At 50.2% G+C, this 21,252-nt stretch overlaps 8 protein-coding genes across 8 annotated transcripts; 4 read left to right on the forward strand and 4 right to left on the reverse strand.

Moving 5' to 3' along the window:
- Positions 1-1,270: 1,270 nt before the first annotated feature.
- On the reverse strand, positions 1,271-3,153 carry BDQ94DRAFT_162387 (major facilitator superfamily domain-containing protein; the record flags this gene model as incomplete). The annotated part of the gene is made up of 8 exons (XM_026769534.1): positions 1,271-1,521; positions 1,582-1,899; positions 1,955-2,056; positions 2,110-2,466; positions 2,513-2,635; positions 2,683-2,843; positions 2,910-3,054; positions 3,141-3,153. The coding sequence occupies 8 exons, from the start codon at positions 3,151-3,153 to the stop codon at positions 1,271-1,273; spliced, it is 1,470 nt and encodes a 489-aa protein (XP_026621997.1).
- A 914-nt stretch (positions 3,154-4,067) lies between these two features.
- On the reverse strand, positions 4,068-5,816 carry BDQ94DRAFT_92575 (uncharacterized protein). The gene has a single exon (XM_026776860.1). It carries the CDS (start codon positions 5,323-5,325, stop codon positions 4,342-4,344), a length of 984 nt encoding a protein of 327 aa, XP_026621998.1. The 5' UTR covers positions 5,326-5,816; the 3' UTR covers positions 4,068-4,341.
- A 36-nt stretch (positions 5,817-5,852) lies between these two features.
- Positions 5,853-7,553, forward strand: BDQ94DRAFT_151152 (oxidase ustYa family protein). Its single transcript, XM_026767710.1, has 6 exons — positions 5,853-5,907; positions 6,023-6,584; positions 6,661-6,792; positions 6,854-6,984; positions 7,038-7,137; positions 7,194-7,553. The coding sequence occupies exons 2-6, from the start codon at positions 6,320-6,322 to the stop codon at positions 7,433-7,435; spliced, it is 870 nt and encodes a 289-aa protein (XP_026621999.1). The 5' UTR covers positions 5,853-5,907; positions 6,023-6,319; the 3' UTR covers positions 7,436-7,553.
- A 750-nt stretch (positions 7,554-8,303) lies between these two features.
- On the forward strand, positions 8,304-10,233 carry BDQ94DRAFT_162389 (Clavaminate synthase-like protein; the record flags this gene model as incomplete). The annotated part of the gene is made up of 8 exons (XM_026769535.1): positions 8,304-8,338; positions 8,407-8,495; positions 8,532-8,603; positions 8,633-8,719; positions 8,980-9,138; positions 9,324-9,378; positions 9,988-10,056; positions 10,104-10,233. The coding sequence occupies 8 exons, from the start codon at positions 8,304-8,306 to the stop codon at positions 10,231-10,233; spliced, it is 696 nt and encodes a 231-aa protein (XP_026622000.1).
- A 448-nt stretch (positions 10,234-10,681) lies between these two features.
- Positions 10,682-12,089, forward strand: BDQ94DRAFT_183051 (bZIP transcription factor). The gene has a single exon (XM_026774310.1). It carries the CDS (start codon positions 10,768-10,770, stop codon positions 11,737-11,739), a length of 972 nt encoding a protein of 323 aa, XP_026622001.1. The 5' UTR covers positions 10,682-10,767; the 3' UTR covers positions 11,740-12,089.
- A 291-nt stretch (positions 12,090-12,380) lies between these two features.
- BDQ94DRAFT_92602 (general stress protein) lies at positions 12,381-12,924 on the reverse strand. The gene is made up of 2 exons (XM_026776861.1): positions 12,732-12,924; positions 12,381-12,673 (listed from the first exon to the last, which is right to left on the reverse strand). The coding sequence occupies exons 1-2, from the start codon at positions 12,855-12,857 to the stop codon at positions 12,485-12,487; spliced, it is 315 nt and encodes a 104-aa protein (XP_026622002.1). The 5' UTR covers positions 12,858-12,924; the 3' UTR covers positions 12,381-12,484.
- A 1,319-nt stretch (positions 12,925-14,243) lies between these two features.
- BDQ94DRAFT_183053 (FAD binding domain-containing protein) lies at positions 14,244-16,382 on the reverse strand (the record flags this gene model as incomplete). Its single annotated transcript, XM_026774311.1, has 6 exons — positions 14,244-15,120; positions 15,169-15,209; positions 15,254-15,489; positions 15,542-15,706; positions 15,763-16,006; positions 16,113-16,382. The coding sequence occupies 6 exons, from the start codon at positions 16,380-16,382 to the stop codon at positions 14,244-14,246; spliced, it is 1,833 nt and encodes a 610-aa protein (XP_026622003.1).
- A 2,527-nt stretch (positions 16,383-18,909) lies between these two features.
- Positions 18,910-20,495, forward strand: BDQ94DRAFT_162393 (uncharacterized protein; the record flags this gene model as incomplete). The annotated part of the gene is made up of 9 exons (XM_026769536.1): positions 18,910-18,929; positions 18,993-19,120; positions 19,183-19,271; positions 19,321-19,434; positions 19,521-19,732; positions 19,805-19,849; positions 19,947-20,119; positions 20,166-20,327; positions 20,407-20,495. The coding sequence occupies 9 exons, from the start codon at positions 18,910-18,912 to the stop codon at positions 20,493-20,495; spliced, it is 1,032 nt and encodes a 343-aa protein (XP_026622004.1).
- Positions 20,496-21,252: the final 757 nt, after the last annotated feature.

Here is a 21,252-nt window from a genome sequence, read left to right on the forward strand (position 1 = left end):
GCCTGTACCGATCTCATAACGGACTGAACCACAGACAGGTTTCTGCACCATTCCTGTTCCTGCAATATCGCGTCATCTCATTTCGGCAGATATTCGCAAGCGAAGGAGGACGCTAACTGCGAACAAGTGACAGCAGAGCAGCCGAGCATGTGGAATGGATTGAAGGGCCTATCACTACCATTTCAGACAGAAGTAGACATCTGATCTCGACCTAGGTATAGCTGGAAAGCCTCCTTTCCTTTCCTCATACGATATCGTCACGACATGATACTTTGCCTCGTGTTGATATAATATATCCTGATATGAGCTGCACTAATACTGGGATTGATACAGAGCATATGTGCCGTTTGTAAACTCAATGCTTACTAACCTTCCAGATTAGTTCTAACAGCATGTCAGAATAAAGAGCAGCTGACAAATTCACCATATCATTAATTTATAATGAACAATTGATGCAGGTCTTAATACCGTAGAAGTATATTCCATCAATTACTAATCATTATGTGGTCGCACACTTTTGAAAATTCAGTTGAAAGACACCATGATTTGACTTCAATAACCTCCATATATATATTTTATGGCCCTATATCCCTATCCTCAGCCCCGGATGATTAAAGGCCCCGAGCACAACTGTGGTGACGAGATCCTAGTTCAAAGAACTTTACTACTTAGCTATACTACAACTGACAGGAGCTTGTCATACTACTAGATGCTAGTTCGAGTGAAGCCAACTGGTGTGGAAGGTATTCGTTGCGTTGTAATTATACGTTCCTACGTAGGGTACACATATATTTACATAAAACGTTATACTCGAAATAAGTAGGATAGATGGCCCGTATTGTTCTCGATCCAATGGCTTCTCGGCGTGGGGTATTAGCCTAAGATCTGGCTATAATGATACACCATTTCCACGAGGAAAGATACCCGCATTCAACGACAGAAAACAATATATCACATCATTCGCAAGGAGAACATATCCCGCATTATCGACCACAGATCAGATTACTGGCGACCCCGGACTTGCTGTGTCGTCATAATAACTACAGTGCTCATAATCTACCAAATCTAGATTTATCCCAAATGACTCCGTCAGAAATGCCAAGCGCACTACCATCGTTAGTTCAGTGCAAAGTCGTCGGGATCCGCCGACGCGTATATTATCCGTCTCCGACATCGGAGACCTACCCTCATAACCATCCTAACCAAAATTAAATAGTAATTATGTCTCAGTCACTCATTTCTCGTTAACAAGCAAGTAAATAAGCAAGCATCAATAAGCGTAACGGTACGTCGGCGACATGTCGCCCAGCAATTCTTCGTCTTCCTCTGTGATGGTGGACGGATCGATGCGACCCTCGGCGATCGCTCGGTCGCGTTTCCGGTTGTCGTTCCACACCGCTAAGAAGTACAGAATCGACATGGCGGCGGAAAAGGCCAGGAAGGATACGCCGATGCTGTATCCGGGCCGGTAGAAGGGGGCGTCTTTCGAGAGGAAGGAGTAGGTGGAAATGATTCCGCCAACTGTGATGTGAAAGGGTTGGTTAGTGGTCGGTCGGGCCTGCGCATAAGGACCGTGCTTACTGTTGCCAAAACCAATCTGCCACGCCGTTCCTATACTGCGTCGACGATGTCCACCGAGGTTCATCGCGAACCAGCAGACTAACACTGGCATCGCGCTGTAGCAGCCGCTAGTCACCAGGAATAGCGCGCCGTACTGGACATGGTATTGTGCGGTGTCGTGGATGTTGAGCAAGATGCCAAATCCGGCCATGGCCACGAGCATTGGGATGATAGTGAATAGGAAGCGATGGCGGAATTTATCAGAGAGGTATGCGATGAGCATGGAAAAGCCGAACGAAGCGGCCCAGGGTGGGATGGAGTAGAGCTGGGTTTTGACGGCTGAGAGGAAGTTAGCGACTGCACCGTTATCCAGGCTCTGAGGGTAAGAACATACAACTGTAGCCGTAGGTCTGGATAATGGTCGGCGCAAAGTAGGCATAGCCATAAGCCGTAACCACCTGTCCAAAGTACATCAAGCCACCGATGAAGATCTTGTCTGCACACGAAACCATTAGCGCTGTATCGCCGTCGCAGCCACGGATAACCTACAGTCCTTGAAGACAGCGGCAATATCACGCCAGCTCATGCTAACATCGACAGCCGACTTTCCAACGTCCTTCGCCAGCTTGTCGCGCAGGAATGCGCGCTCCTCCTCCGTCAGCCACTTGGCGTCCTCGGGGAAGTCAGGAACCACAAAGAAACAGCCAATGGCCACCACGCAGGTCAGAACACCCTCGATGATAAACACCCATCGCCATCCACTGTATCCCCGGAGGCCGTCCATCTGTCCCAATCCGTAGGCGAGCAAGCCACCAAAGGCACCGGCCAGAGTCGTCGAGCTGAAGAAGAAACTGAAGCGCTTCTGAGCTTCACTGCGCTTATACCACATGCCCAGCAGATAGAAGCCTATCAAGTCAGTATACGACCATGGAATCGTGAGGAACTCACGTACAGCCAGGAAACAAGCCCGTCTCAAACATGCCCAGGAACCAGCGCGTTGTCATCAATCCTCCCCAATTCTGCACCAAGCCCTGGCAGACCATGACCAGGCCGAAGCCGAACATACACAGCGACACTAGACGCTCGTCAGTGTGGCCCTAAACACCGCAGCGCAATACGTACACCATATGTGCGGCTTCAACTTCTTCATCAACACATTGGATGGGATTTCGAAGATGATGTAGGGGACGAAGAAGATGGTAAGGGCGGTATTATACTTGGTGCCGGTCTCGATATTCAAGTCGGATTTGAGACCCAGAATGGCTGCGTTACTGACATTGACACTGCGCAATCCATGAGCTTCACGCGCTTCAATGTCATAGTTCCAATTTAAATGAAATTATTCGTACCGATCCAAAAATGCGAGCAGGTACATGACACAAAGACACGGCACCACATGCCAGTCAATCTTGGCCATCAATTTGCGCTCGTTGACAGTGGCGTATTGCGACGGTACTGGCGAGGACTCGCCATTGTCGGCCACCGGCTGTTTCTCTGTAGTCGAGTTAGTCAAATCTGGGACACTCGAGCGCCGATCAAGTTGCAGCGCAAAGAATAATTCCGGTCGCGATCGGACGTACCGTCAACGGTCATTCTCTATCGCGCGATCGCAAGAACGATCGCAAAACGCAACCAAAAAGGACGAAAGAAAAGCAGCTTCAGGGAAAACGCAAACATAACGGCAAAGACAGCGCGCGTGGCTGCAGCGGACTTTTAAACGAGAGCTGAAGGCGGGGGAAGCTAGATCGGCCAAGCTGAACCAGGAACGATGATGACTCCTTTGATTGCCAAAAAATGCGCCAATCCGAGGAGCCAGTGGAGACCAGCTGGGATGGGTGAACCAACCATCCATGGCCGATCTGGAGCTGGCCACTGCGCTATCGCAGTCTACGCAGGTTTGGGTTGTGACGATCGAGTCATGCTGATTTTTTTTCACTTGGTCGGCTGTCTTTCTTACTCTTTCTGTGTTGTCTTGTCGCTCTCTTCCCTCGGCTATGACTTGAAGGATGAGGCTTGGCACCGATGTCGGGATACTACCTGGAGTCTTATGACTGGTATTTAGCTCGTAAATTACTTAGCTATGTGCATCCTGATGATTGCCCATCAGCAATTCAACCTCGGAGGAAAGGCGACCCTGTCGGCAATTGGTACTTGTCGACCGCACAAAGAGGCAAGGGGGTCCTTGAACATCACTTGCCTGATTGGGAACCGGTCGGTGATTCAGCTGCAGCGATTTGGAGTTCAAGCTTCACGACGGCCCCTCTGTTTCCTTTCCTGCAGAGTTTCTGCTTCTGTGGGTTGGCCCACTCAAGAGATAATGACTGTGTCAGAGATAGAAGAAAACTTGTCTCCCGAATCAGAGTGCCATGATGGTTGTGGGCAACCTCTCAATCCACACCGGATCTGAATCGGAGGATCTGCGATGCTTGCCAGAAGAGAAAAGGTTGTTAATATGGGGAAGCGGGTCTTAGGAATCGTCAACAAGTTAAAAGATCCAATGAGCGCCAGTCTGATTTGCCATGTCCGCGGTACTTGCCCCAACCAATAATGTGTCTGCATGTTCTCTACACAGCATTGGCATAGATTATATAAGTCAAGTCATTAGGATTCAAGCAACGCTGCATTATACTTATCTAGTAACTAGTCAATTGCCAATAAATACAACAGAAAGCACATTCTTAGACATCATCATGATTGATTTCCCAATCCCAGCAGCGTTACCCTCCACTTCTGCTCAGGTAACACTTGTCCCCTTGTGCCATCACGCACTCAACTCCCTTTTTAATAACTGCCGTAAGAAGCATACTGGCCATAGTTGCCGTAGTTACCGTAGTTTCCATATCCCGCCGCGGCAGTAGTAGTCGTGCTCGCAGCAGAGGTGGTCGAGGACTCAACGTCCTGGTCGGGTTGGGGCTCAGCATCCCTCTTGTACGAGCCGTAGCTGGCGTACTTGCCATAGTTGCCGTAGTTTCCATAGTTGCCATAGTTCGCCGCAGTCGTGGTCGCGGACTCGGTCGAGGTCGTTGCAGAAGCAGTGCTGCTCACCTCGGGCTCCTCGTCACGCTTGTACGCCTCGTAGCTGCCGTAGTTTCCATAGTTGCCGTAGTTGCCATAGTCGCCGTAGCTGGCCGGCGCAGTGGTCGTAGGGACCGCAGTGGTAGTGGTGGAGCTAGGATCGGGCTCCTCGCCACGCTTGTAGGCCTCGTAACTACCATAGTTGCCGTAGTTGCCATAGTTCCCATAATCACCGTAGCTGGCAGGGGCGGTAGTAGTAGGAGCCGCAGTAGAGGTGCTAGAGCTAGGGTCTGGCTCTTCGCCACGCTTGTAGGCCTCGTAGCTGCCATAGTTTCCGTAGTTGCCATAGTTGCCGTAGTCGCCGTAGCTGGCCGGGGCTGTGGTGGTAGGGATAGTGGTGGTGGTGGTGCTCAGGCTAGGATCGGGCTCATCACCCCGCTTGTAATTTTGGTAGCTACCATAGGTGCCGTAGTCTCCGTAGTTGCCATAGTTGCCATATCCCGCGGCAGTGGTGGACGTGGCAGAGGCAGTCGACGACACGCTGCTGGTCGTCTCATCTGCCTGGGGCTCATCATCTCTCTTGTAGGCTTGGTAGTTGCCATAGCTGCCATAGTTGCCGTAATCTCCGTAGCTCACAGGAGTCTCGGTGGCTGTGGCAGTGGAAGTCTCGGTGGCCACAGGACGGGCAGTGGCAGCTAGCAGATGGCTGCTCAGCACCAGGAGAAGGCTCTTGGAAACGGAATGCATCATGTACAAGGGGATAAAGAAGTACGATTAAAGTTTAAGAGAGGGGAGGGTGATGTTCTGGAAGATCTTGGGATTTGCATGAGATTGGGGATAGATGCGGCCATATTTATAACTTCTTCATCTCCCTGCTTTACCCCCGGCATCCATATTTAGCAGAATGCCAATATCTCTCATCGTGGAGTAAGCGTCCTGCCATGGCGTGCCGGCATGATTGGCCAAGTCTCGGATTGTGCCATCTTTCGAAGCTCTATCTCGAGAGTAGCCGAGGACTAGCTTTCAGTCCAATCACGGCGACACCCTGAGATGACCAAGTGGCGCTGCGGATGCCAGTGTTACACTCATATGCCTCACGGACAGGCAACCCTCATTGCGAGCCCGCGCATCCACTTCCCTCTCCGGGATAAGAGGGGGCTTGGAAGTTGACCTAGATCGCGGCGATGACCCATCGTGATCCGCCACCAGGCGACCAATATAGGGTGTTAATAATAGCGTGCAGATGGGTTTAATGACGGTGAATCCAGGTTTAATCTCGGGAGTAAGGCATCTTTGCGTCATGTCTCAGTTGGACGAAAGTAAGAAGTAGAGCTGTAAGGCGGGCAGTGAGCTCGTATTGGGGATCTCCAGCGACCCATCCACTGCAGAAACCCTCATTGGGCGGCCGAATGAGACAGCGTCTGCGGCCAAGCGGAGGGTGTCTTACTTGGAACAAATAACATCACCGCCAGGATGAGCCTCTCCGCATCTGCACGAGCCTGGTTGTCTCACCAACCACTCGGATGAGTGTTACACCCGTCACTTGGTCCTCCCAACGGCGGGTTTGGCTTCGGGAGGATATTATTAGCATCGGACCTGGCGGAGGCATGGATGGGCCCATTGGTCATGCTCCATGGGCAACTGAGAATAAACACTCGCGCTGCGCTCTTTTTGTCCGCAGAAGAAGGCTTGTGAAGTTGTTACTCATTCTTTTTCTTTCGAAAAAGAGTCGTTCCTTCACACCATGGATTCTGTGCGCAACACCAACTCTTTTGACGACAAGATGCACACCTCGAAGCGGTCTGACTCGACCGATCGCGAGAGACTTCTTGTCGATGAAGAAGACGCTCACTGGTCGGGGAAGAAGAGTGTGCGATCAGGGCCTGGAAGATGGTTAAACATCATTTTCGTCGTTGTCATTGCGGTAGTGTCATGCTTGGTGGGCATCTTCATCGGCCACAACCAGGGGGACTCGGACAAGGCATGCACGCGGCGCATCACTCAGCACTGTACGTCCTGACTTCAAGAAAGTCCTCGAGCGTTAGACATCGAGGAAATCAGAACGTTGAGCTAACGCGACCGTAGCACCCGTGGTATCCCATGTCGGGCTCAACTATCACAAACAACAGTTCAACGGGTCACTTCTCAAAGAAAACATCTTCCGACAAGATGCCAGCCCGGAAGTGGATGCAGCATGGGAGTCTCTCGGTGCCAACTGTTGGTTTCCTTTCACATTCTGGAAGTGAGTAGTGAGTGGAGTTGGCTGATCGTAGTCCAGACCGATCCATCCGCGTCCCTGCCGAAGAAGCCGAGAAATCAGGCCTCGCTCCCGACCAGGTTAAGATCAACGAGAAGTACGGAGGTGGATATCCTGCCAATGTGGAAGGATTTCACCACCTGCACTGCTTGGTATGTTAGACAGGATGGAGGACGAAATGGATTGTGCGACTAACATGTTGCAGAATCTCCTGCGCCAATCCCTGTACTACAACTACGACTACTACCATGATCTGGGCAAGGGCGCCTTCACCAACAATGACTACGTTGTCCGTCGCCACGTCAGTACGTATTCCAAACTACCAAGATTTTCTCCTTAGTCTCGATACTAATCTGGACAGCCCATTGCCTCGATATCATCCGCCAGCAGCTGATGTGCACCGTGGACGTGGGTGTCCTAGGCCAAGTCTGGGTCCACCCCGACCACCCCGAGCCCTTCGTCGACTTTAACACTGAGCATAAGTGCCGCAACTTCGAAGAGATCCGCGATTGGGCGCAGCGAAACCAGCTTCCGGAGACGGTCCCTAATGACTTCCTTCAACCCCCGAAGATCGGAGATAGAGTGTATGAAGAAATTCCTTGATAGTTTCGGCTGCCTGTATATAGAATGTACATATAAATGTCTTGATGTCAATGAAAAAGGAATTTGAACTTTTTCCTACTGTAAGCAAAACTTGTGAAACGTTGGGCTGGAAACTCCAACCATTCAACACTCCCGTGATACAGCATCTGGGACAAGCGGACCATGGGCCTTGGGAAGCCTAATGGATTCAGGTTGCAGAGGACCGAGTCAGAAACCCAATGTGATGAACTGAGCTTAGTGATATCCTGAAAGTAGGATTGGACGGGAGATGGTAGTCCTGGAATTGTCTAGTAGATTCCACCTGGGACTGGACTACCCACTAATGCAGTAGGGACGTGGCATAATGTATTACAAGTAATTGCACCTTCTAGAAGAGTCCGGGTCTCCCATGATTCATACCAAATCCGGTAGTCCTGAATGGCACCAGTCGTAGTGTGGTTCGACTGGTGGGATAGGGCTGATCAAGGTTACGTTGATCCGCCATAGTCCCATGGATGGCGCCTGGCAGAGCAGGATCCAGGAGGCAGAACATGTTGATGTTGCATTCTGATATTTTGAAAGATGACTCGTGCAGCAGCGTCTAATCTATTCAACAGTACTGGATGTAAATCAAAAGCAATGCCGATAAGTAGGTTCTACATGTGCGTCTTAATAACGACTAGAAGCATTCTAGAAGGAGCGGCTCTGCTGCAGGGCTGCCCAAGCATCTCACAATGTCGAGGATCGTCGGCTCCTGCCCCGCATGGATAAAATGTTATCTGCAACGGACTTCTTTTCACGGGTGCCATGCTTTCTTTGTCGGCAACTCCGTTGGTACGTCAACTGGAGTTCTACCATAAGAGTTTGATTACTCCAGTCGGTCAGAGTCATGAGTCCTGCTATCCCTGTTATTGATCTTCACCAGTAGGTAGGCAGAGCAAACTGTCTGAAAATCATTGACTAATCACCCCCGTAGCCTTTTATAAAGGCAGCCGTGAAGACCGACAGCGCTTGACGGATGAGATCCGTCACGCTTGTGAAGACCTTGGATTTTTCCAGCTTCGCAATTACACCATCCCAGGTGAACTTCAAACAGCCATTCTAGAGTAGTCCAAAGACTTCTTCTGCCTACCGGTGGAGATCAAAGAGAAATACGATAGGGGTAAGCTTGCAAGCAACATCCACACTGGTTCCCACTATTTAAGCTCCTAGACAAAGACAGCTTCAACCGCGGCTACGAACGCTTTCGGGCCCAAAAGTTAGAGAAGAGAACCACAGGCGACCTGAAGGAGGGATTCTTTCTCGGTCGACATCTGCCACTAGATAGATGACCCCGACGTCCAAGCCGGCAAATTCGGCCAGGGACCTAACAACTATCCTGCTATAGGGACAGACCCGCAGCTCTTCCGAGACACGGGTGGATCGCTACTATGGAGCCGTTTTGAGTCTCACAATCGACCTCATGACTGTCATTGAGGAAATAGTGGGCCTTGATTCAGATGTTCTGCGCCGGTTCTGTACCAAGCCCATTGCTACGCTTCACTTGCTTCACTACCCCCCTCAAGCACCCGATGCATCGGAGCTGGAACGAGGTGTGCATTACCAATCCTCCCGCATTCGGCTCCAAACCACTAATGAGCTAACCTTACTGGCAGGCATCGGGGCTCACAGCGACTTTGGTGCCATCACTATCCTCTTGCAGGACTCCATCGGGGGGTCTACAGGTTTGGGACCGGACATCGAATGAGTGGGTGGATGTCGTGCCTGTGCCCGGCGCTATTGTGGTAAATACGGGCAATATGATGATGCGCTGGACAAACGATCGGTATATCTCCAACTTACATCGAGTTATCAACACATCGGGAACTGCACGCTACAGCGTTCCGTTTTTTCTTTGACGGAAATGCAGATTTCCTGGTTGAGTGCCTAGAAAGTTGCCTGGAGCCAGGCAGATGCCTTTGGGGGTGGCGCAGTGGAGGGCGAAAAGGACCTTGTGAGTTTGGAGTAACAGCACCAGGATACAAACGATGGAGGCAAAGTTACCATAGCTATGTTGCACAGTTCATTCAATCAACCGTGGAGAAGCATGAAAATCTTAAGTCTCAACTCTCCCATAGTATGGATGGTCACATATCCAAATTGTTGGGTACCAGGGAAGTCAGGCGCGGCCCGAGCAAAGCACATCTGACTCTTTAGGATTCAAAAGGAAGCATGTAGAATTCAGAAGATCCAGGGGTACTATAGAAGTATCAGGGATATATTTGCCTTTAGTAGCTAGCTGTGGAATGGCATGGCGGGCCTATGTTAGTACCGGCTATATCGGGGGGTGAAATATCCGTCTATCCAGCACAAGAGTTTTGATAGCTAGAAACCCAGCAAGATTAGGTAATCATCGTACTTTCTGTCGCCAGGACCCAATGCACGCACTGGGCAATTCCGACCGTTGTAAGAGAGACATGAATCGTGTCGTCAAGCATTACTGGGTGGGTTCAGAATGCATTGTTCTGTGTACGTGGTCGGTGGAGGGCCCAAGAGCACCGGCTGCACGGATTTGGTAAGTATCGAGGTCGTAGATGTCACCAGAATCCCAATATCCCAACCATCGCAAGAACCGACCGCAAGGATTTGGGGGAATTGTTCCAGTACCTGCCTGGGCCCCCTTGGAAAGCCCCGGGATTTAAGTTGGCAGTCGGGATATGGAGTGCAAGCAATGGATCGACTCGAAACGTCATGCTGCAAGTGCGGGCTCCACCCGAACCACACTGAAAATGAATCCGGATTGCTCTTGCGGGTTACCATCGGCTCAGGGTCGCTTCTGACAGGCGCGTTTGTCTTCCGGGCCAATCGATCCTACGTCAACATGTCGCCCCAGAGTCTGAGCTCGACCACATTTCTATATTCATTTATCTGTCCCCCAGTGAATCCGGTTTGGGGCGGATATCTTCCGTCCCCCGTTCCACCCCATCAACCACGTTTCTCCCAATGTGTGTGCTTACACCTCTGCCGGATATATTATCCCTACAGCCCGACTTGCGCGTTCGTCTGCGATTTCCACTTTGTGTGGCGCCGTGTGGTCGATCAAGAAAGCACCGTTGATTAACCTTATCGAGCCGAAGCCCAGTGCTATGATTTAACGGACGGTCTGACTCCCTCCAATCATCGTGCGTAAATCGCAACACTGGTGTGCCTTGCAAAGCACCCTGGTTGGCAATATCGTATAAATAACAGCCGTGGCCACCATCCACTGTGCAACATCCTAGTGGCTTATTTTGTATTTGCACACTGTCTCAATTGTGCATCAATTATACAATTCACCACTGCTTCGCTCCTCAATCCTTCCCCCGAACATCTCAATGGCTGATGTAAGAATGTCTGCCGATTTGAACCTCTACGGCCCCCTCTCGGGACCCCCCTCCACCACTGAAGAGACCTGGCCGGGCGGGCTTCCTTTCTATCTTGACAATACCATTCCTCAGGACTGTCTTTCTCTTCCTCTGTTCGACGATAACAACTCATGGATGCTCAATTCCTTCGAGCCGCCGCCCGTGTCTTGGGCTACTGGACCCGCTCTCCGAACCAACTCCACCGCTAGCTCCGAAGCCAGCTTCATCGCGCCCTGCCAGACCGTACACAATCCTACCACTACTAGTGATTACGAGCAAAAATGCTCCCCGATGCAGAGTACCATTCCACAATTCGCACCGGCACAGATGCCTCCAGCTCCTATGCATGAAATCACCTCGCGGGGTAGCATCACGAGCGTTAGCAGCGGTGGCAGTGCCGACAGCAACCAATCCCGGTTCAGTATTTCCAGCTACAGCAGCAGTAACGAGAGCCCGACATATAGCCGTCGAGGAAGCACCAATCGACCTCCCTCTCCGGGATTTGAAGTGAACGAGCGCGAACGACGGAAACGGGAGCGCTTTCTCGAGCGCAACCGCGTGGCCGCCAACAAATGTCGCAAGAAGAAGAAGGAGCATGCCAAGCAGCTGGAGAGTCGCTGCGAGACAGTCTCACGGGAGAATACGCTCCTGGAAAGCCAAGTGGATCACCTGCGGGGCGAGATCTTGAACCTTAAGAATGAGCTGCTGCGACATTCCCACTGCGGGGATGAGAGGATTAAGTGCCATTTGGCGAAAATGGTGAAGCAGCTTTCTGATAAAGCTGGCACGACAACTCAGAGTCCGGAGAAGAAGACGGAGTCATTACCTCCGACGGAGAGTCCCAAGCAGGAGCAGGATATGGCAATGGATCTGGAAGATCTGGTGCAGCTGCCGGCTGCCGCGGATGGCTTAGTAGCAGAGGGGCAAAAAGATACCGAGTGAAGGTCTAATTCAAGCGATCATCGACAGATCTGTACATGGTGGTCTGCGATGATTCGATTAATGTCTTATGATGAGGCGTTGTGGATGATGTTGTTTTATTATTTCCCCTTCTGCGTCCCTATCTTTTAACCCTTTCTAATGTCTTTTATCTCTTCCCTTCCCTTCCTCTATTTTACCTCTCTACCTTTCTCTCTTCGGGACCTTCTAACCTTCTCAACTTACATATATGTACAGTAGTGGAAAAGTACTGTATTCGAGCTAGATGATAGATACGATTGATGATGGTGGTAGCTAGCAAGCATGCTTGACGATGTTCCTGGGTTTAATGTGGCGAGCGGGTTTTGACGGGGCGCAAAAGTAAACTTCACTCCAATACTTCAATCACATTATGCTTGCATGTAATTCGTTAGTTCGTTGTGGATTAATTGATTCCAATATATCCATTGTCGTCATGATCTTCAATAACGACCAATAGTATTAGTCACAGGGCCACCACTTACTCAATTGACCCCGGATGATATTCGCCATCCAATATGTACAACTCCAGTACCTACAAATTGACTACTACTTGTACTTGTACGATGATGCTAAAATCAATCCTCATTAGCAATGCAATAGTAATTCAAGTAGTCAATTCCACACTACACACAATTTAAATCCATACTCAAAACTGAAACACATTCGATTCATATCACATAACAAACTATTCCCCAATAGAGCTGGTCACAATGTAATCCTTAGTAGTTTACTCCTCCGGCATATCCTCCGCAGTCCTCGATCCTCCCTTCCGACCGGCCTCTCTAGCCCGGGGATCTCCAGGCTCGAAGCTCCCTCCAGATGCCATTCCACCCTTGTGGCCGGCTTCCCGGGCTCGTTCTTCGCCAGGCTGGAAGCTACCACTGGAGGCTTGGCCGCCCATGGAGGCGATGTTGCGCTGTTCACTTCGATTAGGACTTCATTATGTAGATGGAGTGAAAAGGGGATGAATGTACCTGCTTATCCTCGTCCATGGAGGCGAATCCGCCCGAGTGGCTGGACTGGCCACCCTTGCGGGCGATGTCTTCGACTTCTTCCTGGGGGCGGTTGGCGAAGTTGCCGGGGTTGGGGTTGGAGGCCATTTCGATGGTTGTGTTGGTGATGTGTGGAATGTAGTTTAGGCTGTTAATTGCTTGAGATAGATGCTTGTTGGTTAAGATGGGAGAGTAAGTTCACAGGGTTATGGTAGGCTATTTGTAGGTCTGGCGGACTCTGAATTATGATGCTTTGTTGTCTAACTATAGTTATTACAATGACTCCTCACTGATGTCAATGTCGATCCAGTAACCATGACCGTGATCGTAATAAACATGGTATAGTCAGCCTTGTTTCATGTTTTGGTGAATTCTCCAGGGTCCTGGCTGCATGTGGTCTACATAGTAGGTTTCTCCTTTGGGTAGGGCAGGGACAAGGTACAATTATGGGCTGTGAAGTCATTCGGCATCATGTTGTGGGAACATTGCTGTTTCTGGAAAAGAAGGGACATGGGCGATTGGCACATTTGTTTCCCTCTTTGTTGAGATTTCTCGAGAAAAGTCTGGAAGGTTAGATGTGGTCATTGTGATGGTGGTGTGATACTATGGATGGTCTGGGTTTGGTCGGTGGTTGTACGGTGGCACTATGCTTGAGACTACTAGTAGTGGACGGATGGCGGGGTCGGTGATCGATCAGATTGTCGTGCGTCGATGTGATCCCCCCTCCGTTCAATTGTCCTATAATGGCAGAGATGGAAACATCACTAACAGAGGACAACCCTTGTTGTTGTTGGACAGTCGAGATGAGGTACACGGCCTGGCCAGCGCCTCAAGATCGCACCGATAGGGGGTGGGGCAGCCTCACTCTGAAAGAGGTGGACCTGACCCGCGTACAAAGCCTCATTTCCCCCTCAGCGGTGGTGTTCGTCTGTTGACTTATTACAGTAGAGGACTGTTACGGGCCTCGCTCAAAACATTTCTCCATAACTGTTACTCTCATGACATCATCGTTGAACACACCATTACCTCATCAATATCCGCTCCCAATCAAGCTGCTTCGCCAGTCCCCTGGGTCTGAAAGTCAATTTGACCATTTGTTCCACAACTTCCCTGTCATCCAGCCTGGGGGTCTTTGGGGCTTCTGAGTGGCAGGGCCCTTGTGCCGGAATACGGGACGAGAGAGCCGGTGCCCACGGGTGATCCCCGGTCTGTGCGATGTGCATGCCGGGGGAGCTGTGACCACTTAGCATGCTCGCGATATGTTGGGGAACTCATGGTACAAAGTGCATGATTTGTGTCACTAATTGCTATAGTATCGCATAATGGTGCTATTTCTTTTCTATCTTCTCTCTATACAGTATTCTTTGTGGAGCTTGCAAGCAAATGCTGTCAGTGCAACGCCCAGAGAATGTCCCCAACAAGATGCCCTCTTATCCACCTTTCACCGGTCGCAATTGATGAAATAAAACAAAATAGAAGCATGATCCGATCAAATCAACTCCCGGGGACGAATTGACCAAAATACTGGTCCAATGCTTCCACCTCTGCTAGGTTCCCTAGCCAAGCAACATGCTGATCCGGACGACAGAGGACCAGACAACCGGTTTCATCTCGTATGCCGTACCTTTCATATGCCTGGCCACAAGCTTCGCCGTACGAGCCATCGTCAGCAAATACCCTCGAGTAATCCCATCCCCACGTCTCATCGAATGGATGAAATATCTCTGGTAGATCCAAAAGGTTCACCGAAGTCCTCGGGCTGGAATGCACCATGATTGTCTCGAGAAGGGGACTACAGCGGTTCGACTGATCTTTGTGCAGACATGGCAGGTGAGCCTGCTCGTTGAACTGGTTCGCAAACCTAGACAGCCGACTCTGGTTGCGAGGTTCACGCAGGTCGCCTGGGAATACGAGCAGCCTCCAGGCTCCGTTACTGGTCAACCTGCTGCTCAGCTGCATGCTGATCCCGTCGGCCTGACCCACAACTGGATGTGATGACAGGCGCATACCGATCTTGATGTTGTTTGCGACCGCTGTATCCGCTTTCTTTCCGGCGACCAACTGATCTGGACCATATGTCACGCCCACTCCCGTCATGAAATCGATGTATTGGCCACGAACGCGCTCAACTCCTTCGGTGACGCTCGTGTCTTGTTCGTATGCTTGAACTAGCTCAGTATCCAGCTTGAGCAGCTCCTCGCCAACCGGTCGCCGTTCCAGTTCATATGTATCCAGTATACTCGGTGAAGCTTCCCCTGTGATCACGGAGCATAGCTTCCACGTTAGGTTGTACGTATCCTGCATCGACACATTCAGACCCTGACCTGCCTTGGGTGAGTGGGTATGTGCCGCATCACCGGCCAGGAAGATCCTGCCATTAATCAGCGCATGTCTCGAAAGAATTAAAGAGCCCACCAACCTGTCATGTGGTCTATACGTTTCAACTAAACGTTGACCTATCTATTCCAGTCAGCCATAGCCGCCTGCCTCTATCGGAAACTCACCTTATAGATAGACCACCAGTCGCAGTGCTTGTAAGTCAATTTGTAGGGCTTCATCACCTTCGCCATGGCTCCCACAATCTCATCAAGGGATACTTCCGACCGATCTTTGCCCTCCACACTCAGCCTTCCATCGCCTTTGGGATAGATGTAAAAACGGACCAGCCGATTCTCCCTGGGCGCGGTCATGATGCTGCCACGGTCTCCAGCATGTATAGCACAGGATTGGCGAATATCCGCTGAAAACACATGTCAACCAAGCATACAGATGTACCAACTATATAGACTCACGGAAGTCAGTAATTGGAGCGATATCCACAACGCCCCAGGTGGTATCTCCAGAACAAACCCGCATCGGGACCTGCAACTGCTCTCTGACCCAGCTCCTCGCACCATCACAACCGATAACATACCGAGCGCGAATGGTCTCAACCTGATCACAGTGTCCATTGGCCCCTAAAACATCATCCAAGTCAGCATGCGACCATTATCAAACCCAAGAATAACCATACCATCGAGCCCAACCCGCTTCACCCCCACAACAATCGGATACTCATCCTCCTTCAGAAACTCCAAGGTCTTCGCCTGTTTCGCATACTCTACCTCCACCCTGCTCTCTTTCTCTAACTCCAGATAATCCAGAATTATCTGCTCAATCATCCCCTGATTCAGCAAAACCATGTTATACCTCGACTTATCCGTCTGAGCCGGGTCCATCTTCTGCCTCGTTATCCCGCCCGCATTCTTATCATAGCCCTACGCAGCGCCCGAATTAGTGCGGTGCTCATTTTCCCCACGAGGATCGGAATTGGAGACGAAGCTGAATGCGAAATAGTATATAAAAAATTAATAGTTTATTTACCCAGAAACACATTTCTGCATGTTGCACACCTTTCCGCACTATCGGATCAACTAGCCCGAAGCTCTCCAGGATCTCCAGTGTTCGGCTCTGTATCCCGTCTGCGTGGCCGGTCGCTGTTCGGGAAGGATGTTTGTCAATGATTCGGGTTGTCATGTTCGTGTACTGGGAGGCCCAGCAGGCCGCCATGAGGCCGGCTGGGCCGGCACCGATGATGAGGAGGTCGGTTTGGGAGGGGGAGGAGTTGGGTGCCATTGCAGGGTGTCGTGTCATGCCATTGAGGTAGGTGGGAAGTAGTATAATATGTAGATATCGGAAAGATTTGTACAGGAAATGAGATATTTAGTATGTCTTACGCTATTGCACGTCTATCTCAGGCAAATCGCGTTCCTGATGGCTTTAGATAAAGTAAAGAAGTGGCGTCACAATTGAGTTCGGGCGGCTGGTTAAGGTAACTACCACATCGAAACGTCATGGATCGTCACCGTTGCTGACACTTTATCGGAGATTTTTTTTCTTGATCATAGTTACCCTTTGCTGCTCCGGTTCCTTATCCTGGCTAGGGTTTCCATTGTGGATCGCCGGATTATTGTACATGCTGTAATTGGGGTGATATAGGCATTGGGCAGATGGTACTACTCAAATAGGTAATCGAACTCCCGGATTTATTTTCCACCTCGACCTATCACATCATTGGGTAATCTCATCTAATGAATTGAACGTTAGATCATGGAGATTTCTTCTCAATGTTAATCGCATTGATAAGATCCTTAAACTCACCAATCCCACGTGTTTCGATCGGAGTCCTGACCCTCGGGTACAAGTCACTGGTCGCATCATCAGCGATTCGAATATACATAGAAGCTGGAATGTGGCGCTAATGGAACGATAGCAAGTGAGGCAAGTATATAATAAGCACATTGACTGCGCGTCTGGGGTATCAAGATCAAGCACATCCTATACAGGATGTGCCATATCAGCTCTCCACGCCGTCACGCGAACCGCACTATGAGCCCGACGACAAGCCCGGCGATAGCCCCAATGACAATCCCACCTGCTGAATATAGCAGCGTACGGCGCCACGACCAGTTCACCCACCGTAACTCGGTGGGTAACTGATAGCCTGGGTTTACGGGCGCGTTGGATTCAAGGGTTGGTCCTTTAGCGTAGCTGTCGGGCTGAGCGGAAGTCATCGTTTTGGTTCGGAAATGTCCTGCTCAGTCAAGCTGTCAGTTCTTGATAAAGAACAGATTGTCGTGGGTTATACGCACGGCTCGGGCATGCGATCGTGTCTTTTAGTGATAACTACTTAGAATAATGTTGGGAGGGCCCTATGTCGCCTTTGTAGTCATTAAATAAACCGCCGCATCTGCACCCTTTCCGCATGACTTCATCCTTCATTCGAACGGGCCATACAAAAATCAATACAGGTTGGGCTGTGCTGTGCCCTGCGAACATGCTGTCTTCCTTGGCTTCTTGGCAACATCTGATTTGAGTGCCCTGCGGGGATCTTGACTTCGACGGTTCGTTCAACCCGGAGTGTAGAGGCCCGGCTGTGGGTCATATCGAGTTTCTTAGTGGATACTAACTAGGAAGAGGATCAATCCTGATGAAAGGGCCCTGTGGAGGCTCATGTGGATTTGCGTTCTTATTCGCAGAGGGCAAAGATGATGTCTCGGAAGAAAAGAAGACCGGGCAGTCATAGGAGGAGAGAGCAGAAGCGCTCGTTCGGGTCCATCGCCCGCTACCAAGCGTATTCATATAGACATGGACGGAATATTGCGTATGCCAAGGGGTAGTGCCCCTGCCACTTTGCAGAGGTCAACATTAAGATTCCTAATGCGGATGTTTGGGGGTTTGGTCGCTATCGGGGCTGATGCTGTGCTGATTTTGGAGGACATCGCAACTGATGTTGCCAGATAGCTTCGCAAGAGCTAGGTGGATATGTCGTGTTGATTATTCCGGAACTATTTCTCATACTGCATGCAGGCTTTGCAACTGTACTAACTGCACCGGTGGCCTTTCAAAGAATGGGACTATTGCGGTCATCGTAACTCATAATAGTGGATCAATGTAGATGTCGCGCTTAAGTGACAATATCGTCTCCCAAGCTGCAGTATAAACGAGATAAGACTGAAAATCTGCGAATCCTCTGTTGTAGGAAAAGAATGGTGTGGTTAATCTATCAGTTGATGATGGGCGGACCCGGCCAAGAAGCCGCGGCGACTCGAGGAAGTTCACCCCGGCGGCTTGGTTGAACTTGGCGCGGTGTGGAGACTGTGGCCCGCGCTATAATATAATAGTCAAGGTAGAGTCGTAATATTTGTTAGATTTTGCGATCGTGACTGAGATAGTATGTCGAGGGCATCATTCGGAACTCGAACGTCATGGTGCGGAAAACGATGGGTTAAGATACCGAAGAAGCATCCTGTTAACAGTGCGACAGCGAAAGGTACGATATGAGATTAGCCGCTTAACACGCATAATATCTGAAGTTGAGGAGCCTCGTGGCCGAGGCCATCGTTATACTCGGTAATGTTGAGAATCCGAGGGCTCTTATGTTCGTAATGTGGGTTTGGGGCAATCGCAGTAGAACTGTATCAGTAAATTGTAGCTCTGGCTATGGGCAGATGTCGCTACAGAGCTTTGCTTGGAACTACGCCCATGGAGCCTGTTGAAGTAATTGCTATCACTGCGTATTCTGAGATGAACCCGGTCTCTTGTTCCGACGGAACACTCGATGTGCGGAGACCAACAGGCAATATATCAACCTTATAAGCGGCTTTGTCGCACTGACACCATGCCAATCTTCGTTGGGCTGTCAGAGCATCTTGCTCATCTTATATCAATATGAGCCCGATCGGTCAGACTGAATGTGCGCAGGCGGCAATTTAGAGACACCGTCTGTCCAAGAGGGGGGCCAAATATCTCGCTCACCAAGATGTATGGGGCCCGGCGGGAGAAGACCATGGCGAAGCGAACCCATGGTCCCCAAATAACTCGGATGGAATGTAAGTCTAGCCGTAAGCCATGTATAACTCGATCTGGTAGTAGGTGACAACGCTGACAGTAGGTAGTGTGATCCTTCGCCTGGCAGATAATAGCCTTCTACAAGAAGATATTGCAGACTTTGTGAAAGCTCAGGCAAGTCCGACAGTCACTGTAAGGGCCTTTTTTTCTCTCCTTATTAGCTGATCGACTATGACGGCAGATAGCGGTTCTCCCAACCGAAAACCGTACCTACAGCACTGGACCCAGAGGATCACGTCGTCTTCGACGTGCAGCAGCAGCGTTCATGACTGAGGAGTTCCAGGCCCGGGAGCCCGTTACAGAAGACAATATTTTCGTCACGCCTGGCTTGGCCAGTGCGATGGATGCGTTAGCTTGGTCAAAATGTGACGAAGGCGAAAGTATTTACATTCCTCAACCGTTGTACAACGGTTCAATTTCGACACTCTCAATCGAAGCAATGCGCGTGTAATTGGGGTGCCGTACGAGGGCATAGAAGGGTACTCTAACCTCGAGGACCTATTTCACCCTGAGGTGAATAAAATGGCTCTAGAGTCTGCGTTGCGCAAAGCAGAAGACGATGGTATCACCGTCCGTGCCCTTTTGGTTTCCAAGTCAATTATGTCCCTCGTCATAGAGGTGTCTACTTACCGACGCAATGAAGCTTAGCCCACATAATCCTTTAGTAAGGTACTATGTCTGATTTCCCATCCTCCTAGTTCACTGTCATCGTACGTACTCATTTTGGTTTTGATATAGCATCCTGAGACCCTGAGGGAATTCACCGCATTTTGCGGTAGACATCAACTGCACTCTATGCGAAATCAGTATTTGTGAATGCGGCAATCGCGACTCGATCTCAACCCTCTCTGCACTGGCACTTGATCTTCGCGACATTATTGACCTCACTCTTCCACATGTCCTGTATGGCGCAAGCAAGGACTTTCGGGCCAATGGCTTACGGCTTGGATTGGTCTCCACAAAGAACGAGGGCATCATAGGTGCAATGTCGAGCATTAGGTATGTTCATAGTGCTAGGGTGATAAGCGAATATCTCTAACGCGCAATATTTAGCATGTCTCATGGTCGCCATGCTCGAGGACAAGGCATGGATGGACAACTTTATGTGCAAGAAAACCAGTCTCATGGTGGAGAACTACCGTATTGCCACATCCTTCTTCCGTGGACATGGCATTCGTTTTTGCGAGTGTAAGGTTTTTTGCCAACATGTTGAAGGCCTGATTGTGCACATATGTCGCAAGGAATGCCGGCTTGTTCATCTGGATAGACCTTCGCCATCCACTGCTAGGCAAGCCTATCGCACCGCAGTCAGACTACAGGCAGCTGAGGATTACGTTGCCAGACTCGCTTACATGAATGAGAATTACCGACATCTGTGCGGAGAATGGGGTTATGATTGCGCCTGGTAGCATGTACATGCCAAAAGAGCTCGGGTGATTCCGTATCACGTTCACTGTCGGGAAGAAAGCCTTGGAAGAAGGCTTGAAGCGGCTGTTGAGATCCATCAAGGAGGCTGAAATGGGAACTTGTGGGAATTGAAGGACTATGCCGTTTGAAGTATAGTGAAGCGCATTGATTGCTATCTCGGTCCGTAGACCGCACCACATTCACCAGATTCCACCAGCCTTGTCTGTGTTTAGCGTCCCACAATCCCCCTCTGCTTTTTGGATGGCTGCCTGTGGTGCTGTCATCTTTACTTGGCTACCTAAGTCGCACACTTTAGTGGTTGTATTTTCTCATCGTCCGTGTTATCATAATCGTGATACAGCCCAATCACCTCGGACCATCTTTGCTATTTATAGGATAGTCCGGACAGGGATTGCCTTTGTCCTCTGGCCAGAATAGTGACTTGGTCGCATTAGGGCATACTACACAGTTATACTATAGGTCAAACCCTCGCGGATGGCAGGTTCCCCTCTTTTATGTCCTTTCTTGTGCTAATTAGAGGACCGACTGGAAGATCAGGCTGAGGGCCGGGCTAAACACGGACCCACGGCGAAGGCGGGCGCAGACGTGAATGGTGCAACCGGGGAATCTAGATCAAAGCGACTCCACCAGGGGAGATTAAAATCATGGACAAGCATACACAATAACCTAGCTAGCTAGTCAGCTA

This window comes from Aspergillus welwitschiae (genome assembly GCF_003344945.1).
Source record: "Aspergillus welwitschiae strain CBS 139.54b unplaced genomic scaffold BDQ94scaffold_40, whole genome shotgun sequence".
Classification (NCBI taxonomy): domain Eukaryota; kingdom Fungi; phylum Ascomycota; class Eurotiomycetes; order Eurotiales; family Aspergillaceae; genus Aspergillus; species Aspergillus welwitschiae.

What these genes read in the sequence shown, in the direction of transcription:
- BDQ94DRAFT_92575 (XM_026776860.1), bottom strand. Translation starts at nt 5,325, where the DNA reads ATGATGCATTCCGTTTCCAAGAGCCTTCTCCTGGTGCTGAGCAGCCAT.
- BDQ94DRAFT_151152 (XM_026767710.1), top strand. Translation starts at nt 6,320, where the DNA reads ATGGATTCTGTGCGCAACACCAACTCTTTTGACGACAAGATGCACACC. An exon ending in TTCACCACCTGCACTGCTTG is followed by an intron (nt 6,985 to 7,037) that starts GTATGTTAGACA and finishes AACATGTTGCAG; the next exon opens with AATCTCCTGCGCCAATCCCT. An exon ending in CGTTGTCCGTCGCCACGTCA is followed by an intron (nt 7,138 to 7,193) that starts GTACGTATTCCA and finishes TAATCTGGACAG; the next exon opens with CCCATTGCCTCGATATCATC.
- BDQ94DRAFT_183051 (XM_026774310.1), top strand. Translation starts at nt 10,768, where the DNA reads ATGGCTGATGTAAGAATGTCTGCCGATTTGAACCTCTACGGCCCCCTC.
- BDQ94DRAFT_92602 (XM_026776861.1), bottom strand. Translation starts at nt 12,857, where the DNA reads ATGGCCTCCAACCCCAACCCCGGCAACTTCGCCAACCGCCCCCAGGAA. An exon ending in CCATGGACGAGGATAAGCAG is followed by an intron (nt 12,674 to 12,731) that starts GTACATTCATCC and finishes CGAAGTGAACAG; the next exon opens with CGCAACATCGCCTCCATGGG.